Genomic DNA, 24,452 nt, shown 5'->3' on the forward strand with positions numbered 1-24,452 from the left:
AAGATCGAAGGTAATAAGTAAATACATAAAAACTACCCATTTTCCGAACGTTATGGACTTCCTATTGCGGATAGACGTACTGAGTTAAAACCGGGATCTGTTTTGCACATACGAATCGTCGACACGTTGCAAAAATTGGATGTTAGGATCCCTAAAGGTTGACCCCTTAATTTAAGCACGTAGGCATAATTAGAACTAAACGTAATATTTCATTACATGTAAATATAATGCAGGTTAGTTTACGATACGACGCTAGGAGTCCCGGTTCCGATTCCCGGCCCGGGCAGGGGTGTTCTTTGTTAAGCGTCTTTTCATCAATTTCATCATTCTTTCTCATTGTAGCGATTAGCCGAAAGTTGCAGAAAAACGACGCTAAATAACAGAAATCAAATCGAAATCAAAGTAGGTTAGGTTTGGTACCCTTAAAATATTTTACCGTCACGTGATGCATAAACGCTGTAATTAGAGATAAAGCCATTAGCAAGTGGGCAGTTCGGTATAATTCCTTTAGTTCATGTAGTATATATATATATACATACATACATATATATATATATATATATATATATATATATATATATATATATATATATATATATATATATATATATATATACCAAATTTCACAATCTAGCTGGGTGGGTTCGTTGACTTGGTAGTTTCCAAGTGTGAAAGTTTCAGAAAAATGTAATAATTTCGTCTGCAGATAGTTCTTTGTTCAACGTCTTCTTAATAATGCACATTACATTATCACTATTTTTATTAGTTTTGCATGATAAGGGTTGCTATACTTATCCATAGATAAAGTCGTTTTATCTGAACACTCAAGAACACAGTCCAACTGCAATCACGTCGTCGATTGAGAGAACAGATTAGATAGTAACTAGTGCAACGACGGCTTGCATCGAGAATACATTGGACCTGCAGCACGATATGCTCCATGCATTCGTGGATTTAGTGGGAGGGTGTTTTATATCATAACATGTACGAGGCGCATCCAGAAAGTAAGTTCCGATGGACTGTAAAATGAAAGACGAACATCAGAAGACAATGATTTTGTTACTGTGGAGTTAGTCATACATAACCTTCTTTTCAACATATACACCATCCTTGTTGAGGCATTTGCCGTAACGCGGCACCAGCTCTTGTATGCCTGTGTCAAAGAATTCTGCCGCCAAGGACTGGAACCATCGTGCATACAACTTGCGAAACTGCAGTCGCTGGGTGACGATCTCGTACAGCAGGGAACGGAAGATCTGCGGAAACTGACATGAGAGTTCGGACATTGTGAACTGCTGGTTCTGAAGTATTGCTTGCTGCACACTTTCCACCAATTCAGGCGTCACCATGGACGGTCGGCCACTACTGTGTTCGTCGTGCACATTGGTACGGTCTGCTGTGAATTTTCTGCACCATCTTCGGACCATTCCTGCACTCATGACTTTCTGTCCATACACTTCATACAACTGCCGGCGGATCTCTGCAGCAGACAGCTTCTTAGCGTGGAAAAACCTGATAACCGCGCGTACCTTGCACTCGGCGGGAGACTGTATGCGCGCAGCCATTTTTCCCGTACCACAGTTCTATCACCAATGACTTCACACAACTGCGCTCGCGCCAGGTTATGGCTACGTGTTTCTCCTCCACTCCTGCGCAAGCGCGTCCCGCTCTGAGCACTCGTGCCATCTTGGATCACTTTCGGAACTTACTTTCTGGATGCGCCTCGTATTATTATGCATGGTGAACTGGCAGGTATGGCCAATTGTAATAGTCTGTCCATAGCAACGGACTTTGTATTTCTTTATGTGTTAAAATGTAAATCCACTTAGGTTAGAAGTTAAAGTATATTTTTATGAAGTTCCACTCTTGCATTTCTGTTTATGTCATGAAGATTAAGACATAACAGAGGGGCACTGATGGGCATGCGCCCCTTCCGAGAAGAATGATTAAGTATTAATAATGATTAAGTCCCGCACCATGGCCGTGAGGTGTAAGGCGTCAAGCTTTGGGCTACTGGACGCGCGCAGGTTCGAATCTTCTTGGGAAAGCTAACAACTTTTCTTCTGTGTATGGGACCGGTGGCCACTCACCATAGTGAGGAAATTGGGGAGCTACGAATGGGTATCATAACACGGTCATTGAAACCTACAACGACTGGGGGTTCGCCGTGCTAACCACACGTCGCCCCGTGGCTGTGTGGATGATCTCCCATCTCAGCAGGTTGTAGTGAGGCCGGCGGTCTATAGGTAGATCCTGACCCTCACGGGCTGTTGCGCCACGGGTTATTGTTGTTATTATTATTAAGTTTTGATAACATATTACAACGGATAGTAAAATAATAAAATCAAGTTAAATAAGTCGATAACTGAAATCTAACCCGGAGCCTGTTGGTTACAAGGCAATATAGGTAACTGATTAACACAAAGCGAGAGCATTCTAGGTCAAAGATTTTCCAAGTTTGTGATAGTTTCGCCTCAGACAACGAATTTTCTAGCTTATCTCTTTCTGTAACAATTGTTAATACAAATAAAAATCTACTAATGCTATCACCTTATAATCAAAGTTCATTTATTGGCGGTGGTACATCGTACAATGTACCTGCAACGAACTTTTGTAATCGTCTTAACATGAATATTCCGCGCTCGCACACACATGACACACACACACACACACACACACACGTACGTGTATAAAAAGTAAAATTTGAAGGTTTTTTTCCGAGTGTTTTTACGTCGACTTCCTCACGCCCTCATGTCCTCACGTCCTGACATACTTCTTCACTTACGTCCTGATCCACGTCGGCATTTGCGTTCTGACATCCTCACGCCCTCGTGAGGAAATGAGAGTAGGTTGTGGCAGGTTTGGTTAAGGTAGGAGTGACAAGTCGTCCTCTTGGAATGAGTTTTATATCGTTCAGTAGATTCTAAAGAGCATCGGAAGATTCAAATGCGTCTATTTAGACTGTTGAACAGATCAGGCGCGGTTGGCTGTATAGCGCAAATGTGCAGTGAACCCCCAGTAACAGCGGCGTATACTCTGGGTCACCTAGGTAATCGGAGATGACCCGGCTATAATTTTTTAAAAAGTTGTTTTTCTATTTCTTCACAATATTCTTCCGAACCAATCTTTGTCACATATTTCTTTGCTTCCAGCGCGAAAATGTTTTCAACCGTTTGCCGCGGAATGTCCGTGAGGCTTTTTCTCCAGCTGGTGGAATTTGGTGACGTCATGGTGAGATTCCACCGGCTCCCTTTAAATCCCTTACGGGAGGGGTAGGAAACACTGCTTCTCAGGCGCGGTTATTCCGTGGCAAGGGTAAGCTCCTTCTGGAGAGAGTCCATCGGTCGCACTCTCCACCCCAGAGCCTTTGCCGTTCCCTCGGCTGGCAGTGGCGCCCTCTTCTGCCATTCTTCCCCGATGGCCTTTGTATCGCAGGAGCTGCGTTGTTTACGACAGGGAAATTTCTCGGGAAAAAAACAGAATTCTGGGTTCACAAATTGCGTACTGAAAAAGAAAGTAGAGAAAATACATCTGAAAATGCGCGAGAAACAGGGAAATCTGAACAACATTTGCGAACCAATTCTATGTTAATTCTCATTTTACATTTGCTTCTGTCTTACTGATCTCTGCTATTTCAACAGATATTGTAAAAGGAAAAAAAACTTTAATATTGAAAATGAAGGTAATTAAATAAATTAAAATTTGAACTAGAAATTCAAGAAATTACACCGACCTCCGTTGCGGAGTGTTAGCACAGCTCCCTACGACGCCAGAGCTACAGGGTTCGAATACAGGCCTGGGTGTTCTTGGTAAATGTCCCTTCATCAATGTCATATCATCACTCGTAGTGATTAACCAAAAGTGGCAGAAAAGCGACGTCAAATAACAATTTAATCAATCGATTAATGAAGTAATTAAACTATATGCTTACTTTTTTTCATTTTTGTATTTTAAGATGCGTGATTACTTTCTTTGTAGCCTTCAAAACCAGTACTTCTTTCACAGAAATGAATAATTTTTAAAAGGGAAAGCTATCAGAAATAAATTATATATATATACGTACACATAAATTAGTTAATTTAAGTTGTTTTTCCCCCGCTTTAGATTAATAATGATCATAAAGATAAAAGATGTATGAATAAAATATATAAACAAAAAAAGCAATGATTCCAACTTATAAAACCTTGCGCATCGCAGGGAATTTAAAGCTGGGAAAGGGAATTTTTCAGCATCCATAGGGAATTTAATTCTGAGTCAAGAAGTAAGGAACTACAATAGAAGATTGGCGCAGGGAATTGAATGCGTGTTGTAGGTGGCTTTGTGCTGTTGTTCCTATTAGCGATTCGAAAATGTAATATTTGTTTAGCTGTTAGTGGTTTAGTATTCGTGCTAGTGCTGTGTTTACTGAAGTTAAAGGCAATGGATATAATACAATATTTGCGTGTGAAAATATTTGGAACGGGATCTTTTCCGGAGAAATTGGAAATACTTAATGTAGGTAGGCCAGTAACATCTCTTGTACACAGGTCTTGAACTTAAACTTGAATGTATAGAAACAAAAATCGGGAATGCACGAGTAACTGGACACTGGGGTAACTTGAATTTTAGACTTCAATTAATATTGACGGTTTTTATTTCACTACCGCATTCCTTTCATATTCTTTGTTACAGGTTTTTTCTTATAGATTTATTATATTTTCTTGTTTTATTATTTGAAATTCTAAACGTAGATTAACTGCAAGTGCAATCACAACAATTATTCGACAGTGGTCGCAACAATAAGGTAACATTTTTATCACATATATTCATAAATCCTGTATGGATGTTGAGGTAAATTTGCAGGGAGACTTGAGGAGTGGGTGGATGAATCAAGTGTCGGAGATTACCCACTAGTTAAAACCAGGATACGCCACTGCCCAGTAATATACAAAATAAACAATAACTAAGAAGTTCATAAGCGTAGAGTGGCAAATTCTCTTAGTGAGAAGGAGAAACCGCGGGCCAGAGCCACTCAGCTCCCCTCTAGTTCCGTTTCGTGCAAAGCCTCCGCTGAACCTCCGCAAGCCAACCCCTACCATGCTAAAAGCTTAGGACGGCTAGCAGAAGCTCGACGCGTACATATGGCGAAAATACATGCAGTCTGATACTCCAGGAAGGTCGTCGCGTCAAAACGGACATGCGCAGTTCGTAGGATCACCAGCGAGCTGGAGTGAATCACGCTCTTCTCTCTTCCAGTGTTGCACTATGTGTTTCAATTTGAATTCATTTGGCATTCTCTTTGTATTATTTATATTTTACAATACGTGTTAGATTAATGAAGAGGGTGTTATATAAATGTAGAGGTAACACCGAACGAAAGCTAGAAGTAAAGATGATGGAACAAATAAGATAAATATGATAGAAAACAACTTGCCTACACATTCAGAATTTTCATCTTTAAGATGGAAACACTTCAGGTGGAAGGAGCCGAAAAGTAAAAAATAGCGCGAGGGCGAGGGGTTGCTTATCGGACAAGACTTGAACAACCTTTGGTCTTCTTACGTCAGACTAAATGCTTTCGTTGACATGTTAGGCTTTTTAGGTTTAGTTGTCTTAGAATATATACACTCAATTTTCGGGGCTTACCGTGCTTGACCAAAAATGTAATATTTGCTATTTATTCAAGCATAACCTAACAATGAAGGCATTTCGCATACGTCAGAAGACGACCAAAAAGTTGTTTGGGTTTCGTGCGATCAGTTATACTCTAGCGCGAGAGGGTGTTCGAAGGGACGCGCGCATTTAACTTTGTTACGTGTCATTGTCTCCATACTTGTTAGTTTGTTTTGAAGTGCATGGCTGGTGATTGAAATATATATGGCATAGTGATACGTTGAGTGAAGTGAGGTGGATTGTGTATTGGAAGGAGTGTAGTTGTTGCTGTGCGAGAAGTTAACATATTGCATAGAATAGAATCTAATCGCTTTGATTTAGCGATATACTTTCGAATAGTTATATAAGAATTATCTTGTAATCAAGGGGTCTTGGGTTCGATTACTGATACATACTCATTTTAGCAGGCAGAGATTTGTATTTTTTAACTGTAGGTTCAGGATCCAGTTTCAATAATATAGTCTATTTGCCAGTGGTGGGACCAGAAAAGAGTTGGCAAGAGTGGAAGAGGCAAAATTGAGGCGAGAATATTTTCTGAATTCTGAGATGCCCCTAAATACAATACCATACGAAAATCTTAAATTAAAATGATCGCCCCCTACACACACACTCCTTGGTGCTGTCACTGTTATCTGAACATAAAGCAAATTAACTTTGTCAGTAATCTACCAGCCAAAATTTGATAATTTTCCCAGTACTATCTCTACGAACAAAAGCGTGTAGTGTCTCAAAAGGTTTAGATAAGTCCACTTTGCATAATTTTGGTGAACCCCCAGGAAAATTATGCACGAGCCGCGCCTGGAACAGATGCTAAAGCGGTACTGAGTTACTGGGTTTAGGTCGATAATATAGATATAAAGATTTATATACGGAATTGTTGTAATTTTCCCCTGCCTTCAAAATTTCTCCACGAGGTCAGCATTTTCTTATGGCAGTCAGCAGTTCAGTATTTTTTGTACGTCCCATAGTTTTCCCATAACCTTATTTTCAATAGTTGCGTTCAAATGAGCATGCTTCACATTATGCTTGTGTTTTACACGTTCTTTTATCTCCTTTGTCTCATCTTCCAACACGCGAGCAACAATGGAAGTATCAGAAGACAGAGAAGCAATTACCACATACTGATTAAATTAAGCGTTGCAAGTGCTAGGCGTGGAACACGCAAGGGATATCTTATCGCAACCACGACGTCAGTTGCCATCTAGCGGATGAACGCTGAACTGCTTTTTAGACCAACCATGATGTCCTGAAACGAGAACGCCAACTGCCATCTAGTGGCCGCAAGTCTAACTTCTTGCAAGACGCTAGTACAGGGAGGTTATTGCAGCATGCCACCGCTTCAGCATCGGCCGCTTGCCGGCCCAGTCATGCAACAGGTGCCGGCAAATTGCGTAACAGATAGCCCGTAACAGAAACCGCTTGTTTTGTAATGTTTCCACTTTTCACAATTACAGTTACAATTACAATTGAAATAAGCACGTACCTTGTCGCACGGATGCAGGAAAAGGTGTCCTCCCAAATACAAATATTTCTGGCACCTTATTTCTGACGTCTAATCTTAGATTAGTCATCGCTACTTTATTCTCAGTTGTCGCGACAGCGCCTGCAGCTTATCGGGGGTTGGGTGAGTTGTCAGCCGCGAGATGGCGCTTCATACTGCACGTGTCGGCAGTGATGCCAACCGTAGGGACATGTCCCTACGCATAGGGACTTTTCACTAAATTTCGCCCGCGTAGGAACGTAGGGACAGATTTTGCCAAATGAGGGAAAACGTAGGTACTTTTTTCAATCTTGGTAAATTACATTTTATGAATTAGTTTATCTGGATACTTTAGCGAGGAGGAGAAAAAAGAACTAACTAACAGATCTCCATCAGAATTTTGGAACATGTTATCGGTTACCAAAAACTTTCAAGGCAAGTTCCTTTTTGAAAACATTTCCACTCTCGCGAAAATAGTGCTAACATTGCCGCATTCTAACGCGGAAACGGAAAGAATATTTTCAATGTTAAGTGATACAAAAACAAAAAAGGGAAATAAAATGGGACCAAAATTGTTAAAGAATGCAGGAAATACAGCATCACCAACCAACATCTATCTCTTCACAGCAGCAGCATGTATGACTTCAAATAACATAATCAACAGTAAACGACTCAACGTTATTCATTAGGGGTGTGCTGGATTCTTTACTTTAAAAAGTCGTTAATTCTCGACGTTTTCTGCCTTGTAAGTTTCTGGAACTTATCGAAAGTTGTAAGTTTTTATTCTAGAAATGCAAAAACAATCACTTAAAGTGAAAATGACTTGTAAAATTCGAGATTTCCAGTGCTTCGGGAAATTTCGAACATTTCCCGTCCAGAAAATTTTCCGACTTGGTCGGGAAATTGCAAATTTTTCAGTCCCGAATGTCGGGATTTAAAAAAATTACCGTCCCGATCCCGTCCCGACCCAAAAAATTCTGTCCAGCACACCCCTATTATTCATTAAGGCAAGAATTTACAATACCGGACCCTTCTGTAATTTCTATGCTACGTCTTATACTCACGAAATAATTATTCGTGATGATTTATCTCAAGTTAACATGTTGGGGTGAGGGGGAAAAAATGTTCATTAACGTGTAGAAGTTGTAAAATAAGCTTTTCAATTCTCGCAATGATTCTCCGTATACAAGTATGGTAGCCATATTTGTTGATATGAACAAATTAAAATTAGTTACGCTGTCTACAGCGTTGCCACACTGTTGATTTCATACTTGGAGAGCATGGATCGTGTAAGAATGGCGGAAGAGAACAGTAAAAAAGTTGTTAATGTTGTACAGATTGTTAGGTGGAGTGTGCAGGAGGATGGCTGTGGGCTAATTAATAAACTTATGGATTTCAGTATATTGCCCAAAGAACGTGCTTACATGTGACAGCGACAATCACGATGTAGAAGAACTGATTTGATTACAGGTAAATTTGGTAACAGTACATCAATCATAAAATTGCAGGATACGAAAATGGCCTTCGATGATGAACGTTTGCCGTTAAAGTGCTACGAAAATAATATTTTTTATCGGTTCGTAATCACAATTACCGCAAAACCATTCAGGAATAGCCCCACTGACCATTCTCGGTAAGTTTAGGTTAAGTTAGGTTAGGCAAACATAGTTAAAATTTGGGCTCGAAAAAAACATGCACGGGTAGCCCAACAAACCATTGACGGATAGCCCCACGAACCATTCAGGTACGGTTAGGTTAGGTTAGGATAGGCAAACATAGTTAAAATTTGGGGTCGTAGTAATATCAGGAATGTATATTTCGTTTTTTAAGTATTGGAAACACAAAATCTTCCGGTAAATAATAAGCAATCGTGCCGATCGCGGACCACTCAATGTCACTTATTTTGCAATTTCTACACGTGACCCCCCAAATTTTAACTTCAAATTCGTGATTAGGAGGCCTCAATTAGTGAGTATGCGAAATATTACAAAAAATCGGGGAGAGGTCCTGTATTGTAAATTCGCTCCTTCATTAATTGTGGAAGCACCGAGCAGAAAGATTTGGTAAGTAAATGTGTATATTTTATCTTCTGTTTGCATGCTCATGAGGTGTTTTTTTTTTAGTCACTTTACTTGGCGTAGGGACATTTGGTCAGTTGTAGGGACATTTTGACTACGTCTGTAGGGACATTGCCGAAAAATGGTTAGCAACACTGTCGGCTACCAGACAGTGAGTCTACGCTCATTCATGTTCACTTCTGTTCGCGTTTATCAGTACGCGTTTTGTTTATACTGTGTTATTGAGTTGGTGTGCTAGTGCTTTATTGTGTGTTAATTGTTATTCATTCATTACTTATGTCGTTAAACAAATATAGTCTTGAACATAGAGTTTTTATGTACGATAATTACGTGAAAACGAATTCTTGCAGAAAAGTGGTCAGGGATTACGATAGACAGGATCTCTTGAACCTAAGAAACGTGTTGTATTGCTGTTGAAGGAAGTCATTTTCAACATCTCTTATAACACAGGAGGTTAGTGATCATCATTATTATTACTTTTAAATATCATTTTACGCTTTCGGTTTGCTTTATGCGCCGGGATGCTGTCTTCCCTTTCTGTCAACTGAGGATAAAGTAGCGATGTCTAATCTAAGATTAGATGTCAGAAATAAGGTGCCGGAAATATTTGTATTTGGGAGGACACCTTTTCCTGCATCCGTGCGACAAGGTACGTGCTTATTTCAATTGTAATTGTAACTGTAATTGTGAAAAGTGGAAACATTACAAAACAAGCGGTTTCTGTTACGGGCTATCTGTTACGCAATTTGCCGGCACCTGTTGCATGACTGGGCCGGCAAGCGGCCGATGCTGAAGCGGTGGCATGCTGCAATAACCTCCCTGTAGTTTGCATTTCGCTGGGTAGGCATTCAAACAAAACTGGGTAAAGAATGCTTCAGGATTTTTTTTTAAAAAAATGCCACGTGTTTATTACGGGACAGTTAAAGTGTAAGAAGATTGTAGGGGGAGAAGGTGGAGGGAAAGAAAAATTAAAATGCATATGGAAATGAGCAGACGAGAGAGAAACTCAGTAAGAACGAAGTAAATTACTTCACAGTTTACCGCCAAGTAGCAGTCTGTGAAGCAAGAAAAACAAATACATTAGCCGTAACAAATATAATAATAATAATAATAATTTTCTTTATATCAAACTCGAAATAAGTGTGATGTATTTTCGCGGTTTTTATAAATTAATCTAATCGGAGACACTGGAAGAGAAACGTTGTGATCTTGGGGGAGCAAAATACTTTCACAAAACACACACTACATATCATTCCACACATGCACAAGCTCCCCCTCCCCACAAACACACACTCCGGCTCTGGGCATGTGCTCCGTGTGTGTGTCTTCATCAATTTCATCACATCACCATTCATCTTCATCTTCGCAATTAGCCAAAAGGGGCGGAAAAGCTAAGGCAAATAATTCAAATCAAACACACGCATATACAGTACCTGAGTGGAAAGTGTCAGCTGGGGGAGTTTGTTGAGCCTTGGGGTTGGCTGAGGGGATGCTCCCCATGATTGAACAAGGTGAGTTGCGAACATTTTGCTAGCCGGGGAAATACACCCCCCCCCCTTCCTCGCTTCGAGTACTGTGCACACATACACACATGCATGAATTGATCGAAAACTGCAGCTAGCTACAAAATTTGTTTCCGTCGATGTAACTCTAGTTTCACTATAAAACCCTTCTAGAGAAAATTTCGCTATGGCTACATTTCTTCTCGGCGTTTAAAGATAAATTTTGTATGCGCCAACAGTGTCGACACTGACGTTTACTTGTGCAGTTGCTTCATAAAGAGCAAGTCGATTGCAAGGTTATGGCAATCCTGATAATAATACTCTGAATTGTATGTATTACATTATGCATTGTCTAGTGCTTATAACTATACTTATTCTAACACACTGTTTCGATAGAACCCCTTCTCTCCATGGGCCCCCCCTGAGATTTCTGGAAACAGTTAATGTAATTCGAAAGGTGAAGTTGTAGAGATATTTTATAACAAAGAAGTAAGTTTATTATTATTAACTAACTAACTCTCTAGCCTTCTTAAACCCGAAGGTTTATGGCTGCAGCAACACAGGCCTTCCATCTGTCCCTATCTTGAGCAAGATCTGTATGCCTAATTTAATATCCTTATTCCTAATGTAGATCTTATCCTTAGTCCAGGGACCTCCCAAAGTAGTCCCCACCCGGAGATCCGAACGGGGGACTATTTTACCTCCGGAATATTTTACCTTGGGAACATCCATGGCCTCATATTGCTGTTTCTTGACATGTCTTTTTACAGTGCAGAGTTGTCAGCTCTACGCCTAACCCCCAATATGAATGGAGGACCGCACCTGTCGTTGGTCAGCGGATCCCTCGGATCTAGCTGGGAGGATCACATTGTAGTCTACCAACCATACCCCACTTCTGCCGATTGTGGGACGCTCATAGAGCCATGACAGAACAGCCCTGTAAATCCCAACAGAGCAAAATGTTGACCATTCCACTCTGTTGGTTGACTAACTGCAGTGAACACGTCACTGGGCGATGAGGTCTTCACATCCCTACGCCATTAGTTTATTATTATTATTTGAAATAGGGTTACATTTAAGCTTACAATCTATTTTACACTGATCATCTAACTATAAAAAACAGCTTTATGTCCTACATGAATTTATGTTAAGTAATACAGTTATGCAAACTGTATATAGATATACAGAATATGGAAATGTATGCAATATTTTTTTTAAAAAAAAACAAGAGGTAGTAGTAATAATACTGTAATAATAATAACAGCAACAAAATATAGACAATAATAATAGCAGTAATAATATTAATAATTATAAAAATAATAATAATAAAGTTTCTTTGACGATCCCTTTGAGGAAAAAATCCTGCGGGCTCCCTTGCTTCTCTCGTCTTCAGGTGAACAAATTTACTTTTGCCAGTGGTGGGACCTGTGATCTTTTACTAAAAATCCAATGCTTTAATCAACTACTCCACGGTCGCAAGAGGATCGGAATTTAAATGACTAACCACACGGAACTGGATTTCCACTTAGTTGGCGCTGAACTGGCTGCATGACTGGTTTGGAGGAATAGGACATGTTCTAATTGCTACTGGCTATCCTCGACTGGATTTTGTGGAACAGCCAATCAGAGCAAAGTTTGACCATGTGAAGATAATCTGCGTTTTCGTAAATATGATTAGCCGAAAATGAAAATCCTTGTGTATTAAATTAAATGTTTGATTTTTTTTTAAAAAAAAATTGTGAATGAATCCTGCGAATCTCATGTAAGAATAATTTGAATATGCATACCAGAGTTCATTATTGGTTGATTGAGGTTATTTTACTTAGCGTTTTGTGCCCCTTGGCTAATTTGCGAAGATGGGGATGAGTGATAAAATGATGAAATTGATGAATGGACATTCAGAAACAACCAAGCCCTAGCGGGATTCGAACCCGGGACCCTTGGCGTTGCAGCGCGATGTCAGAGTTCATTAAAGAGCTTGTTCGGTACGCATTGATTACTATATTTTTTCGAGCCATCTCTAGTCCATTCTTTTCTTTTTCAATTTTTAATAAAAGCGCAAAGCAATAATTCCCCTACAACATTCTTCAAATTGCTCGTCCATCTTTACAGATTGTCTGCTCTGCACAATGTCTTATGGGAACAAAAGTCTATCGACAAGTACGGTGACAAGTGGGAGGCAAAAACTAGCAAATGGGTAGCCAGTCCAGCGCCAACTAGTCCAAGTCCAACTGGAAAAATCAGGAGGATATGTAGCTTGATGCTCCTGCGCAGGTGCATCTTATTCTAGACTCAGTGCTTTATGAAATTTGCAAACTTAAGCCCCGCTTCTACTAAATTTTCGTCATTTTACATCGTTTTCTGTTCCTCTAGGTTAATCAATACGTCGAGGATCAATAATAAACCGATGAAATGGATTGCAGGTCAAGACAGGACCCTGGATGATTCAAACCTAGGACATCTGAATTCGTGGACAGCTACGTTGTGCACTCCGCCACAGAGGAAATCCATGTTGGCAATATTAATAATGTTATTACTAGAAGTGCCCATCCCCCCAAGGCCTATGACGCACTCCCCCCCGCAAAGGTAAAACATTAGTCCCGCCACCCCCACATCCCTCCTTTATGTCGAACTATTTACTCAAATTATTTTGGTCAGACAAAATTTGCGGAACAATATAATACAGACATATTTAAGCAATATATGTTTACTTTAGGTACAATAGCCTCAATTTCATGTTTGCTATAGCTCTTTTCAGTTCTTACGGCGGTCGCTCTAGAAGCTGGCAAGGGAAGTGGGGAGCGGGGAATTCGCTGCAGACCAACCAGACAACAGCAGTGGCGCCGAGAGATACGACGTGGCGGAAATAAGTACTACGTGAACCTCGTTCTACAGGCTGCTGCGATTCTAATCGCGCTGGATTGGTCGCTTCTACTTCCCTTGCCAGTTTCTAGAGCGCCCGCCGCAAGAACTGAAAAGAGCTATAACATAAAGCATACAAAGCTGCTCAGGTCACAGCCATTCTTAGTGTACTGAACCTTATTCTGCACAGTCTGTCTGCTCGACTAACCTTGTACTATTAATGCGAATACCACGCCCCCTCCCCCCTTTATCCAAACCGATTCTAAAGGTATAAGAGGTGGTGAATTATTACAACTCTATCGCCGCGATCACCCACAGGTAGGTAGAAAAACTAGTCAATGGAACAAAACGACCCTCCTATTTTTGTGTGAAGAATTGGTATAAATTTTTGTCCCTCCCAAAAAAAAATTCCCATGACGCAAGCGCGTCATGAAACCACCCTGTGGGCACCCCCGACTATTATTATTAACAGTTTTCTTATTAAGATATGCACGATCTCACTAATTCCATGATCTGGATTAATAACACTTGTAAACTTCAAAATATAAATGTAAGAAGATATTTAAAAGCTAGAAACTCTATCCTTTCATGAAAAGAAGCAAATAGAAGGACTTGTGATGCTCTTTTATTTTGCTTTTATCACAATACTAAAGAATTTTTAATAGTCGACGGTCTTTGCCACTTCAGTGTCATTTTGCTGCAGCCCTCCTGGACTTGCGGCTCTTACGCTACAGCCCCCTGTAAGAATGCAATAATAACAATAATAAATTCACGGTACTCACCGTCCAGCGAAGAAAAGGAAGCAGCATCTTCCGAGTCGAACACATCCCAGCCGAAGAAGTCGCTGCTCCCCGCTGACCCTGCCTCGGGCAGTTTGCTCTCGAAGACGTCGGCATTCGGGTTCAAACCCGCGCTACTAGGGGTCACCTGCAGGGCAACAAGAATTCACAATGTACTCTTGCATTTCATGGTTCACGCTTCACATGTTTGTTATTGAGAAGTGAGAAACAGAGAAAGTGAGATGAGAAACAGACATAGCAGAGATGAGAAGCATACAAACAGCGAGTGAGAAACAGAGAGAGAACGAGATTGAGAAGTAGAGATAGGGGAAGTGAGAAACACGAGAAAGGGGAAGTGAGAAACAGAGATAGGAGAAGTGAGAAACAGAGATAGGAGAAGTGAGAAACAGAGATAGGAGAAGTGAGAAACAGAGATAGGAAAAGTGGGAAACAGATATAGGAGAAGTGAGAAACAGAGATAGAAGTGAGAAACAGAGATAGGAGAAGTGAGAAACAGAGATAGGAGAAGTGAGAAACAGAGATAGGAGAAGTGAGAAACAGAGATAGGAGAAGTGAGAAACAGAGATAGGAGAAGTGAGAAACAGAGATAGGAGAAGTGAGAAACAGAGATAGGAGAAGTGAGAAACAGAGATATAGAAGACGTGAGAAACAGAGATATAGAAGACGTGAGAAACAGAGATATAGAAGACGTGAGAAACAGAGATATAGAAGACGTGAGAAACAGAGATATAGAAGACGTGAGAAACAGAGATATAGAAGACGTGAGAAACAGAGGTATAGAAGACGTGAGAAACAGAGAGATAGGAATGTGAGAAACAGAGAGATAGGAATGTGAGAAACAGAGAGATAGGAATGTGAGAAACAGAGAGATAGGAATGTGAGAAACAGAGAGATAGGAATGTGAGAAACAGAGAGATAGGAATGTGAGAAACAGAGAGATAGGAATGTGAGAAACAGAGAGATAGGAATGTGAGAAACAGAGAGATAGGAATGTGAGAAACACAGAGAGAGGAATGTGAGAAACAGATATCTGAGGGAAGTGTGAAACAGATTGTTACGGAATGCAAGTCTGAGTCATTTTTCTTTCCAAGATGGCGCCGTAACTAATGCGCTGAGGCGATACACACCTATTCACGCTACATTTGCAGACGACAAGACTGCTTCATCAAAGCAGCCATAACGAGATGTCTCATCAGGCTGGTGCAATAAGGATTGTACTAAGTTTCAAACACTATGAAAGCAGTACCAACGACATTTATGCCTCGACATAGCTGAATCACTTGCGACATTAAGTAAGAGACGTAAGACTCATTCTTATAGAGTTGTGTCGATATCAAGTATATGCTCTTAGAATGTGACAAATATGAAGAACCACGATTACGTAAACGTAAAATGACCTTAAGGGAAGTAGGAAAAGATTCGGGGAGAAAGGGGGACGATGTGACAAACTAAGAGGGGGACGATGTGACAAACTAAGAGAAATGCGAACATGTGAAACAGACATACGGATGTGAGAAACAGACATGGAGAAGTGAAAAATATCGAGTTTAAGCAATCATGATTTTAAAGCTGATGCATTTTAGTGCATATTCAGTAACTTGTGACTTTTTGCTTGAGGATAAAGCCTTCACGCACTTTTCTGTGTGTACGACTCCAAGGTCCTGGATTAAAATCGCGGGTAATATATTTCAACAGTTCATCTCCATCGTGGAGACTAGGTAGCTACAGATGCAGTAAAAAGCGACGCATAATAACAGAAACGGAAATAGAAACACGTATATTTACCCTTGTAAGTTAAAAGTGGTCGATAAAGTTCTAGTGAAGAGCTCGCACTAACAATATTGTCGAGAGACTGCTTACGATAGCACGTGGAAAGGGTTTCCATCCTTGCGAAATAGTTTCCAAAACGATAAAACTTTCGTTTAGTTCATATAATCCTGTTATCCTTCGCAAACTTGTCGGAAGAGTATCAAACTAATAACGACAAAGTTTTGATCGTATTATGAAATCTCGCCTGGTGATGGTGAGGTGGGAGGATTCATATTCATCTCGGATTCAAAGCAGGTGGTAACTAGTACAATTGCGAAAACAACTATCTTCAAAGCTGTACTTTTTCGTAAAAAAAAAACTTGCAGATCGACGAAGTGCGAGCTTCTCCGCGGTTCAAAGGGTATACTCGTCTCAAATACAGGAGTTGGTCTCTTTATGCAGCATATCTACGGGAGATGCAATTCAACTGATGCTATTCGAATTCACTTAGCAGACCTCCGTGCCGAGACAGCGCGCTACTACGGCAGGAGTTCCGTGTTCGAATCCCGGCCTCGGCATGGGTGCTTTTTGCCAACATCCCTTCATTAAATTCATACGAGGCAACTATTATTTTTTCCGCGAGATTGCTGGACTAGCACGAAAATCCAAAATATACAAATGGAAGGAGCCAGTGTATTGTAATGTGAAATGTAGCGAACACGCGGAAAACCTGGATTCGATTCCTGCGATTTCTTACGGCCTGGTACCAGCATCAACCCGCTCCGGGGTTCACCCAGTCTAGAATAAATAAGTACCTGCGGGTAAAGGCGGTCTGAGCGTGCTAATAATCACATCGCCTAAAAAGAAAAGGAGGCCGAGATCGACAATGTGTGGAGCGCTACTTCAACATTCACCGTATGTGTGCCTTCATGGCCCGGTGCAATGTTTTGATTTGATTTATTTTACTTAGCTCTTCTACCATTTACGGATGGATGAATGATGATGAAATTTATGAATGGAAACTCACAAAGAACGCCCAAGCGCAGGCAGAGATTCGAACCCGGGACCCCTGGCGTCGTAGCGCGCTGTGCTAACCACTCCGCCGCGGAGGTCGGCACTGTAGGTTTCATTTATTAGTCTTGCTCTATTTTGAAAAGAAGAAATCAAATATTTCCGTCAAGCTCTTGTTTTTGGTTTGGAAAAGAAAAGAATAGTTGTATAAAATTTCTTACCTTGAGTTGAAATTCGAAACACGAATCCTCAACTGAAAAGCACAGATTGTCAATAGCGACTGAACTTATGTTTACATTGGAATCAAAAACACTGTTCTCTCCTTACGGGAATCGCCCTGTTTCTGTCATGGGAGAGTAAGAGAGAAGGAAAAGAGGAGAGAAAGAAATAAAAAAGAAAGACAGAGAAGGAAAGAGAAGAAAAGAAAAGAGAAAGACAGAAGAAAAGAGAAGGAAAGAGAAAAAAAACAGAAGAGACGAGAAAGAAAGGAGAAAAGAGAAAGATAAGAAAATGGAAAGATAAGAGAAGAGGAAAGAATGAAACATAAGAGAAGAAAAGAAAAGAGAAAGAAAGAGAAGAAAAGAAAAGAGAAAGACAGAAGAAAAAAGAGAGACAGAATAAAAGAGAAAGAAAGAGAAGAAAAGAGAAAGACAGAGAAGAAAAGAGAAAGACAGAAGAAAAGAGAAAGACAGAAGAAAAGAGAAAGAAAGAGAAGAAAAGAAAATAGAAGAAAAGAGAAGAGAAAGAAAAGAAAAGAGAAAGAAAGAGAAGAAAAGAAAAGAGAAAGAAAGAGAAGAAAAAAAAGAAAGAGAAGAAAAGAAAAGAGAAAGAAAGAGAAGAAAAGAAAAGAGAAAGAAAGAGAAGTAAAGAGAAAGAAAGAGAAGAAAAGAAAAGAGAAAGAAAGACAAGAAAAGAAAAGAGAAAGAAAGAGAAGAAAATAAAAGAGAAAGAAAGAAGAAAAGAAAATATAAAGAAAGAGAAGAAAAGAAAAGAAAAAAAGAAAAGAGAAAGAAAGAAAAGAGAAAGACAGAAGAAAATGGAAAGAGAAGGAAAAGAAAAAGAAAGCAGAAAAGAGAAAGCTAAGAAAAGAAAAACAAAGAAGAAAGGAGAAAAGATGAAAAAGAAAGGAGAAAGCAAGAACAAATGAAAGAAGGCGAAGAAAAAGAAAGAAAAAGAAAGTGGCGAAATGAAAAAAGAAACTAAAGAAAAGAACAACAACAAAGGAGTAAAACTTTAGAGGCTAAATAAAAGAGGTGGAGAAGAACAAGAGAAAAATAAAGAAAAAAGGAGAAAAAATAATGAAAGAAAGGATAGATAACCATAACCCTACAGCTCTACAGCACCATGGCGGGCCTTGGCTTACCTACCGACTGCTGGTCTCCCTCCCACACTGTTCCGCCGTCACCTATTATGGCGTGGAGGTCTCAGACCAGTGTTGGGATGACGGGTGATCAGCCCGACGAACCCCCAGCCGTTATTGTAGGTCTTCTTGACCAGGTTACGCTCACTCACTCGGAGCTCCCCAATTTCCTCACGATGGTGGGTTGCCACCGGCCCTATACGTAGGCCGAATAAATTCCGACCAGAGCCGGATTCGAACCTACGCAGTCCCGCAGCGAACGATCTCAAGACGAGTGAACGCCTTAACCCGCTCGACTACGGAGGAGGACAGAAAGGATAGATACCTAAGAAAAATATACAAAGGATAGAGAGAGTGAGAGAGAGCGATTAGGACAGAAAAATAAATCTGAGAATGGATGAAGGGAGATGAGGAATATAAAATAAGTGAAGAAATGCAAGCACGTGCCTCAACCGGGGATCGAACCAGGAACACTTGATTACATGGCAGCAATCATTATGTCATCATGGAGCGAGTCTTCAAGGTGAAATTCCAAAAATTCAAAGGTACAAGCGGATGTTTTCTCTATCTCAACCTTATGCATTACCGCCTCTCACCATCCACACACATAAATATCTATTAACAATATGATTCCAGTTCATCCAAAAATTCTAATCAATTCAATTAAACGATATATATATATATATATATATATATATATATATATATATATTTAATTTAAAGTGTGGAGTTTACATTTGCCATTTCACATACTCAGACTCAAAATACGCCTACAAACGCAAGCCACAAATGTTACGGGATATTCTAATCTATGAAAAATTGTTAACTGTATAAGAATTCCAAACTCAAACTTTACGTAATCAGTTTCAAGATTTCTTATCCTGCAATAATTTTCAAGTCTGTCATAGATTATTCTGTTAAGGACACAAACAAAGTAAACGAATTAAAAGAATTCTGTTTTATTTTCGAAGCAGCTTCTTTTTCCTTTCTCAAGAAAAATAAATGTTAAACTGTGAATTACTTACCCTCAGGGCATTATTAGGCATGAATAAATTCAATGGGATTTGGATTAATAAAATTTGCAATTTTTCACGTCTACGGAGAAAACTTCACGCAGAATTCACGTATAATTCCCGGAGCCAATAATTCACGTATAATTCCAGGAATTCAAGGAATTCCCGGTGAGTAGACACCCTGATAAAGTTGACGAACAATAAAAATTGTGAAGCAATACGAAAGCCTCCCCTAGTCGCGTCTATGCTAGAACCCCTTTCTCCTTACATAAAGTGGAATTCAATAACAGCCGTAGCTACACTATTCGAAGTAGACCTGCTGTCAACACAAACGTTAGGAATACGGCTGCCATATCTTTCGTCGGTTTTTTTTTTTAGTAAAAACCGATTGTATGTGCACTCAAATGGCAAAAGAACACGTGCAAAAGATCACGCCATCAAACTGAGTACTCCTAACTTGACAAAAAGGTCGAAAATTGCTATCAGAATCAAACCTATAACAATCCTAACCTAGCCAGGAGAAGGGCTCAGGAGGCAAAGCCACACCGAAAATTCTACAAATATATATAGGCTAACGGCAACGGAACTTATAAAGTGAAATCCTAACCTCTCAAACTGAAACCCCTTTGATTCAAGTTCGGGATAGGAACGTTCACTTATTGCTCTTACAGTTTTACAACTGCTATCCTTGTAATCACAAGTGTTCTCTTGCAGCGGAGCAGGAACTTTTTTGATTTGGGGAGTATACAAGGTTCAACTTACACACACAACGTCAGGTAACTGTCCCGAATGTTTTTCGCAAGTTTTGCAGTAGTGGTTTGGAAATGATTGTGGGAGTAAGTGTGAACCTTGGAGAAACTAATTAGCACAGTGAAAAGCTTCGCTATGTATTAGTTACCATAGAAATTCTCATTGGAAATGTAGCTTACGTGAGCAGGCATTCTTGGTTTCTCTTCGACCGGGGCAAGAGTTCTCCTGGATTTCATGCGAGATTCGAAGTTTCGTGTTGGAGACCAGATATTACGTGATCAGTTATTGGAAGCATTTGTGTGGGGGGAGGGTTTTTTTAATGCTAAGAGCCCAAAACCTGACCCACCTAACCTATTAACAAAAGTATTTAGCGACGAAATACCCCTTCGCACCCCACGCACCTGAAGTACATGGCGGCAGCAGCAGCCCGTATACAAGACGACAGTAAAGTGACTGCTCACAAACAAAAAATCGTACACGAGTATATGGAAGGGAATAATTACTCTCCAGAAAACATGCAGTAAGTAATCACTAAGACTGAAGTATCCATGCAAAAAATGCCTTTGCACCATGATACATTCGGATATTAAACAACCGAAGCTTGGGCCAAAAGCAATATCACCAAAAATGATTGTTAAAAAAATGTAAGGCTATTTTCAAGATTATTTATACGAGGGCTGCTAGAAAAGTTTCTGCAATCAATATGAAAAAAGACATGTGAATTTCTGGGAATGGCATTATTGTTTTTCAAATTATTCGCCCTTAAGATCGATACACTTTTGCATACGCTCAAACCAATTTTGAAAGCATTTTTTCTACTCTGACTCTGATACCGCTGTCAACAGCTGCTTCAGGAGACACAAATCGCTCACCAGGCATCCTATTTTCGATGTGTCGGAACAAAAATAAATCATTAGGTGATAAATCAGGTGAGTACGGACAATGAGTCATTAATTCGACATTTTTACTGGACAAAAAATCAACAGTTTGGTGTGCTGAGTGGGAACTGGCGTTGTCAAGGTTAAGAATAATGCGACGATTTGGGTTTGTTTTACGCAATTCATTGATGACCTCTGGCAAACAAATTGTTGTATACCACTCAGCATTGACAGTCCTTTGATCTTCTAAAGCTATTGTTGCCACATGTCCGGTATAACCGAAGAAACAAGCAATCATTTGCTTGGCAGCACTCCTCGAACGAACAACTTTTGTTGACTTCGGCTCACTTTGAAACACCCAAACAGTGGATTACTGTTTAGTTTCGTGTTCGTATGAATAGATCCAAGTTTCGTCCCCTGTAACGATGTAGCACACCAAATTTGACTTGCCTCGGCTGAATTTCTTGAGCATTTCTATACACCAATTACACAAGCCTGTTTTTGAGCTTCGGTCAAGTTGTGTGGGATCCAACGGCTTGAAAACGTACGTTGATGACCATGCAAAATCGTATATTGCTTTCATGTCAATGTTCAAGGATGCCTGAATTTCACGGTATGTCACATGCCGATCTCTGTCAATCATTTCACGCACAGCATCAACATTACTGGCAACAATAGACGTGGATGGACGACCTTCACGAAATTCATCACTGAGAAATGTGCGACAACGCTGGAATTCGGAAAACCAATTGCGCACAGTCCTATTGGATGGTGCTTCATCCCCAAAAGCCAAATCAAGTCGCTCGATGCATTGTTTCGGTGTTAAACTAAATTTTAAATCATAAAAAATCATTGCCCAAAAGTGTTCACGAGAAATTTCAATTTCTCACACGAACGTACTTCAAACTGCTGTGAAAAATAAACGAATAGGCTTAAATAAACAATGAAAGATAATTTAAACATAAAAAAGGTCTATTCTTCCGATTTTTATAATAGCGGAACACTAGCGCCACTGTTTGTGGTAGTTTGCAGAAACTTTTCCAGCAACCCTCGTAACACGTTTTTTAAAGAAACTGTATAATCCCGGAAAAGATGAAGCCCTATTCGATCGTCTTGCACTTGCATACATTTTTCACCCTAAAAGTTCTGCGAAAGCACAGATCAAGTGAGGAAACTAGAGTCGCAATATAGTAATGTTATAACATGTTCAGGATAGTTAGAATTTAGATAGGGAGATAATGTTAACAAAATAAACTCTTTTTTCTTTGTATCATTTTACGTGATTCTGTGAACGGCAGCATCTTGAGTCTTATTTGAGAGGGTACAAATCGTATCAAAGAATTTAGGCGGTACTAATTCCCCTTCCAAAAATTGCATGGGTACAATGTAACCCAGTTCCTAACGTGTTGATTCAGATGTCAGTGGTCCAATTTGCTTTTGTAGTACTTTTCGCCACTTCTGGGCCAATATTGGCTAATGTGGACGACGACGTGCACGGATGACGAAATTGTTTGTTGAAGGGACACACATGAACATCCAGGTGAGATCTGGAACCTTAGGTGAGTCTGTCATTGGTTCGAATCCAACTCTACATCGTGCACCCGTCTAAACTATGCCAGATCTATGTTTACAACTTTGCGAAGGCTAGATGAAGAGTTGTCTTGTTTAGCCATACCAATACCTCTAGCTAATGTATGACTTGTAACAATCACAACCATTGGTTGATTTAGCGGGACGGACATGGGGGCACGTGCCCCTCCCAAAAGGAATGACTAAGCATTTTTTTTAAAAAAAGGTGTTGATATTATTATATTACAACGAGCAAAAATATTCGAGTAATTAATTTCCACATAGTAAAATAATTCAAAGTTTAGCACAAATACACGAGGACTAGATTTGTTAGGCATTTCAATAAGTCAACACTGGAAATCAAAGAAGGGACAAATATTTCCCATGTTTGTGACAGTTTCGCCTGAGGAAATGATTTCTCAACCTTATCCTTTTCCACAATAATTATAATTATTAACCCTAGCTTACCCGAGGATGGGGGGAGGGGCAAAAAATTGGAAATAAATTACAATTTTCCCAAACTTTGTGTATTACTTTTGTTAATAACAACATAAATGTAACGTAAATAAGAGGCAAAATACACTACGTGGACCGTTCAGGCGCCATCTTTGAATGCGTGTTATTCAAGACACTCATGCCAGTGAGAGTGTACAATTGGTTGATGATGGTAATTATTATAATTAATGAACAATTACAACTCTACAAACAAACCAGCATTAATGAAAAATTATTATGTTTTTTGTGAGTTTAAGTGGAACGACTTAAGATGACCTGACACCCTCTCCGATTTTCTTCATATGTGGTATACTCACTAATTGAGGCCTCCTAATCAAGAATCTGAAGTTAAAAGTTGTCGGAAACGTCTAGAAATGGCAAAATAAGCGAAAATAAGGCGTTAGTTTTCGAAATGGAAACCCGTCGATTTTCGCGAAATTTTTTTCCTGATACTACCACGACACCAAATTTTAACTATGTTCGCCTAACCTACCCACACGTCAATGGTTCGTGGGGCTAGCGTAAATGGTTCGCAATTATTTTGCAATTTCTAGACGTTTCCGACGAATTTTAACTTCAGATTCGTCCTTAGCAGGCCTCAATTAGTAAGTATGTCAAATATGTAGAAAATCGGAGAGGAGTCCGGTCATCTTAAGTCATACTTTTTATAATTATAATTTATAAATAACTGCACATATATATCAACAAAGGAAGCTGTGATTCAATAACAAAATTGGTTCCTTGAATTTTAATGATAAAAAAATGTGGGCCTGTGAGTCCTCCCCCGAGGTAAGTAGCTACGTTTCTCGTACGGCACGGATAAGTTAGGGTTAGTACAAATATCTTAGAACTACTGCCATTACACGAGACTCTTCTGATGATATCACTTTGTAATCAAAGGGTCCTGGGTTCGTTTCCTGCTGGAGGTACATTGAACAGTGGTTCGGATTTCACTTTCAAGGTCCATTCTCAATTAGTTTAACAGACCCCAAATTGGATCTACATCGAACCCTTGTAGCGGTCTTGATCTCAATAGATAACTTACGTGTACACAATTTTTAGGCCGTTTTTAATGTTTGTTGACAAAGCTACACATTCCACTCCCAGCTTTACATCTTATCATGCTTACAGCATGCACTGTGCCCTTCCCAGAAAATATCTAGATCTGCCTATGACCACAGCCACACTTTTCTAAATAAACCGGTTGTCGACACAAACGTTAGAATTACGTCTGCCCTGGCACCATAACGTAA

The 24,452-nt window shown here is 39.8% G+C and overlaps 1 protein-coding gene across 6 annotated transcripts in view; it reads right to left on the bottom strand.

The window, feature by feature from the left end:
- The window catches only part of Larp4B (La-related protein 4B), a 226,881-nt gene that overhangs the window by 135,810 nt on the left and 66,619 nt on the right, over positions 1–24,452 (bottom strand). For all 6 annotated transcript variants that reach the window (XM_083121999.1, XM_083122004.1, XM_083122001.1 and 3 more), the window contains exon 2: positions 14,357–14,501. In XM_083121999.1, coding sequence (XP_082978125.1) covers positions 14,357–14,501 — 145 coding nt within the window. The remainder of the gene's footprint in view (positions 1–14,356; positions 14,502–24,452) is intronic.

This window comes from Lepisma saccharinum, chromosome 5 (genome assembly GCF_977018435.1).
Source record: "Lepisma saccharinum chromosome 5, izLepSacc3.1, whole genome shotgun sequence".
Classification (NCBI taxonomy): Eukaryota; Metazoa; Arthropoda; class Insecta; order Zygentoma; family Lepismatidae; genus Lepisma; species Lepisma saccharinum.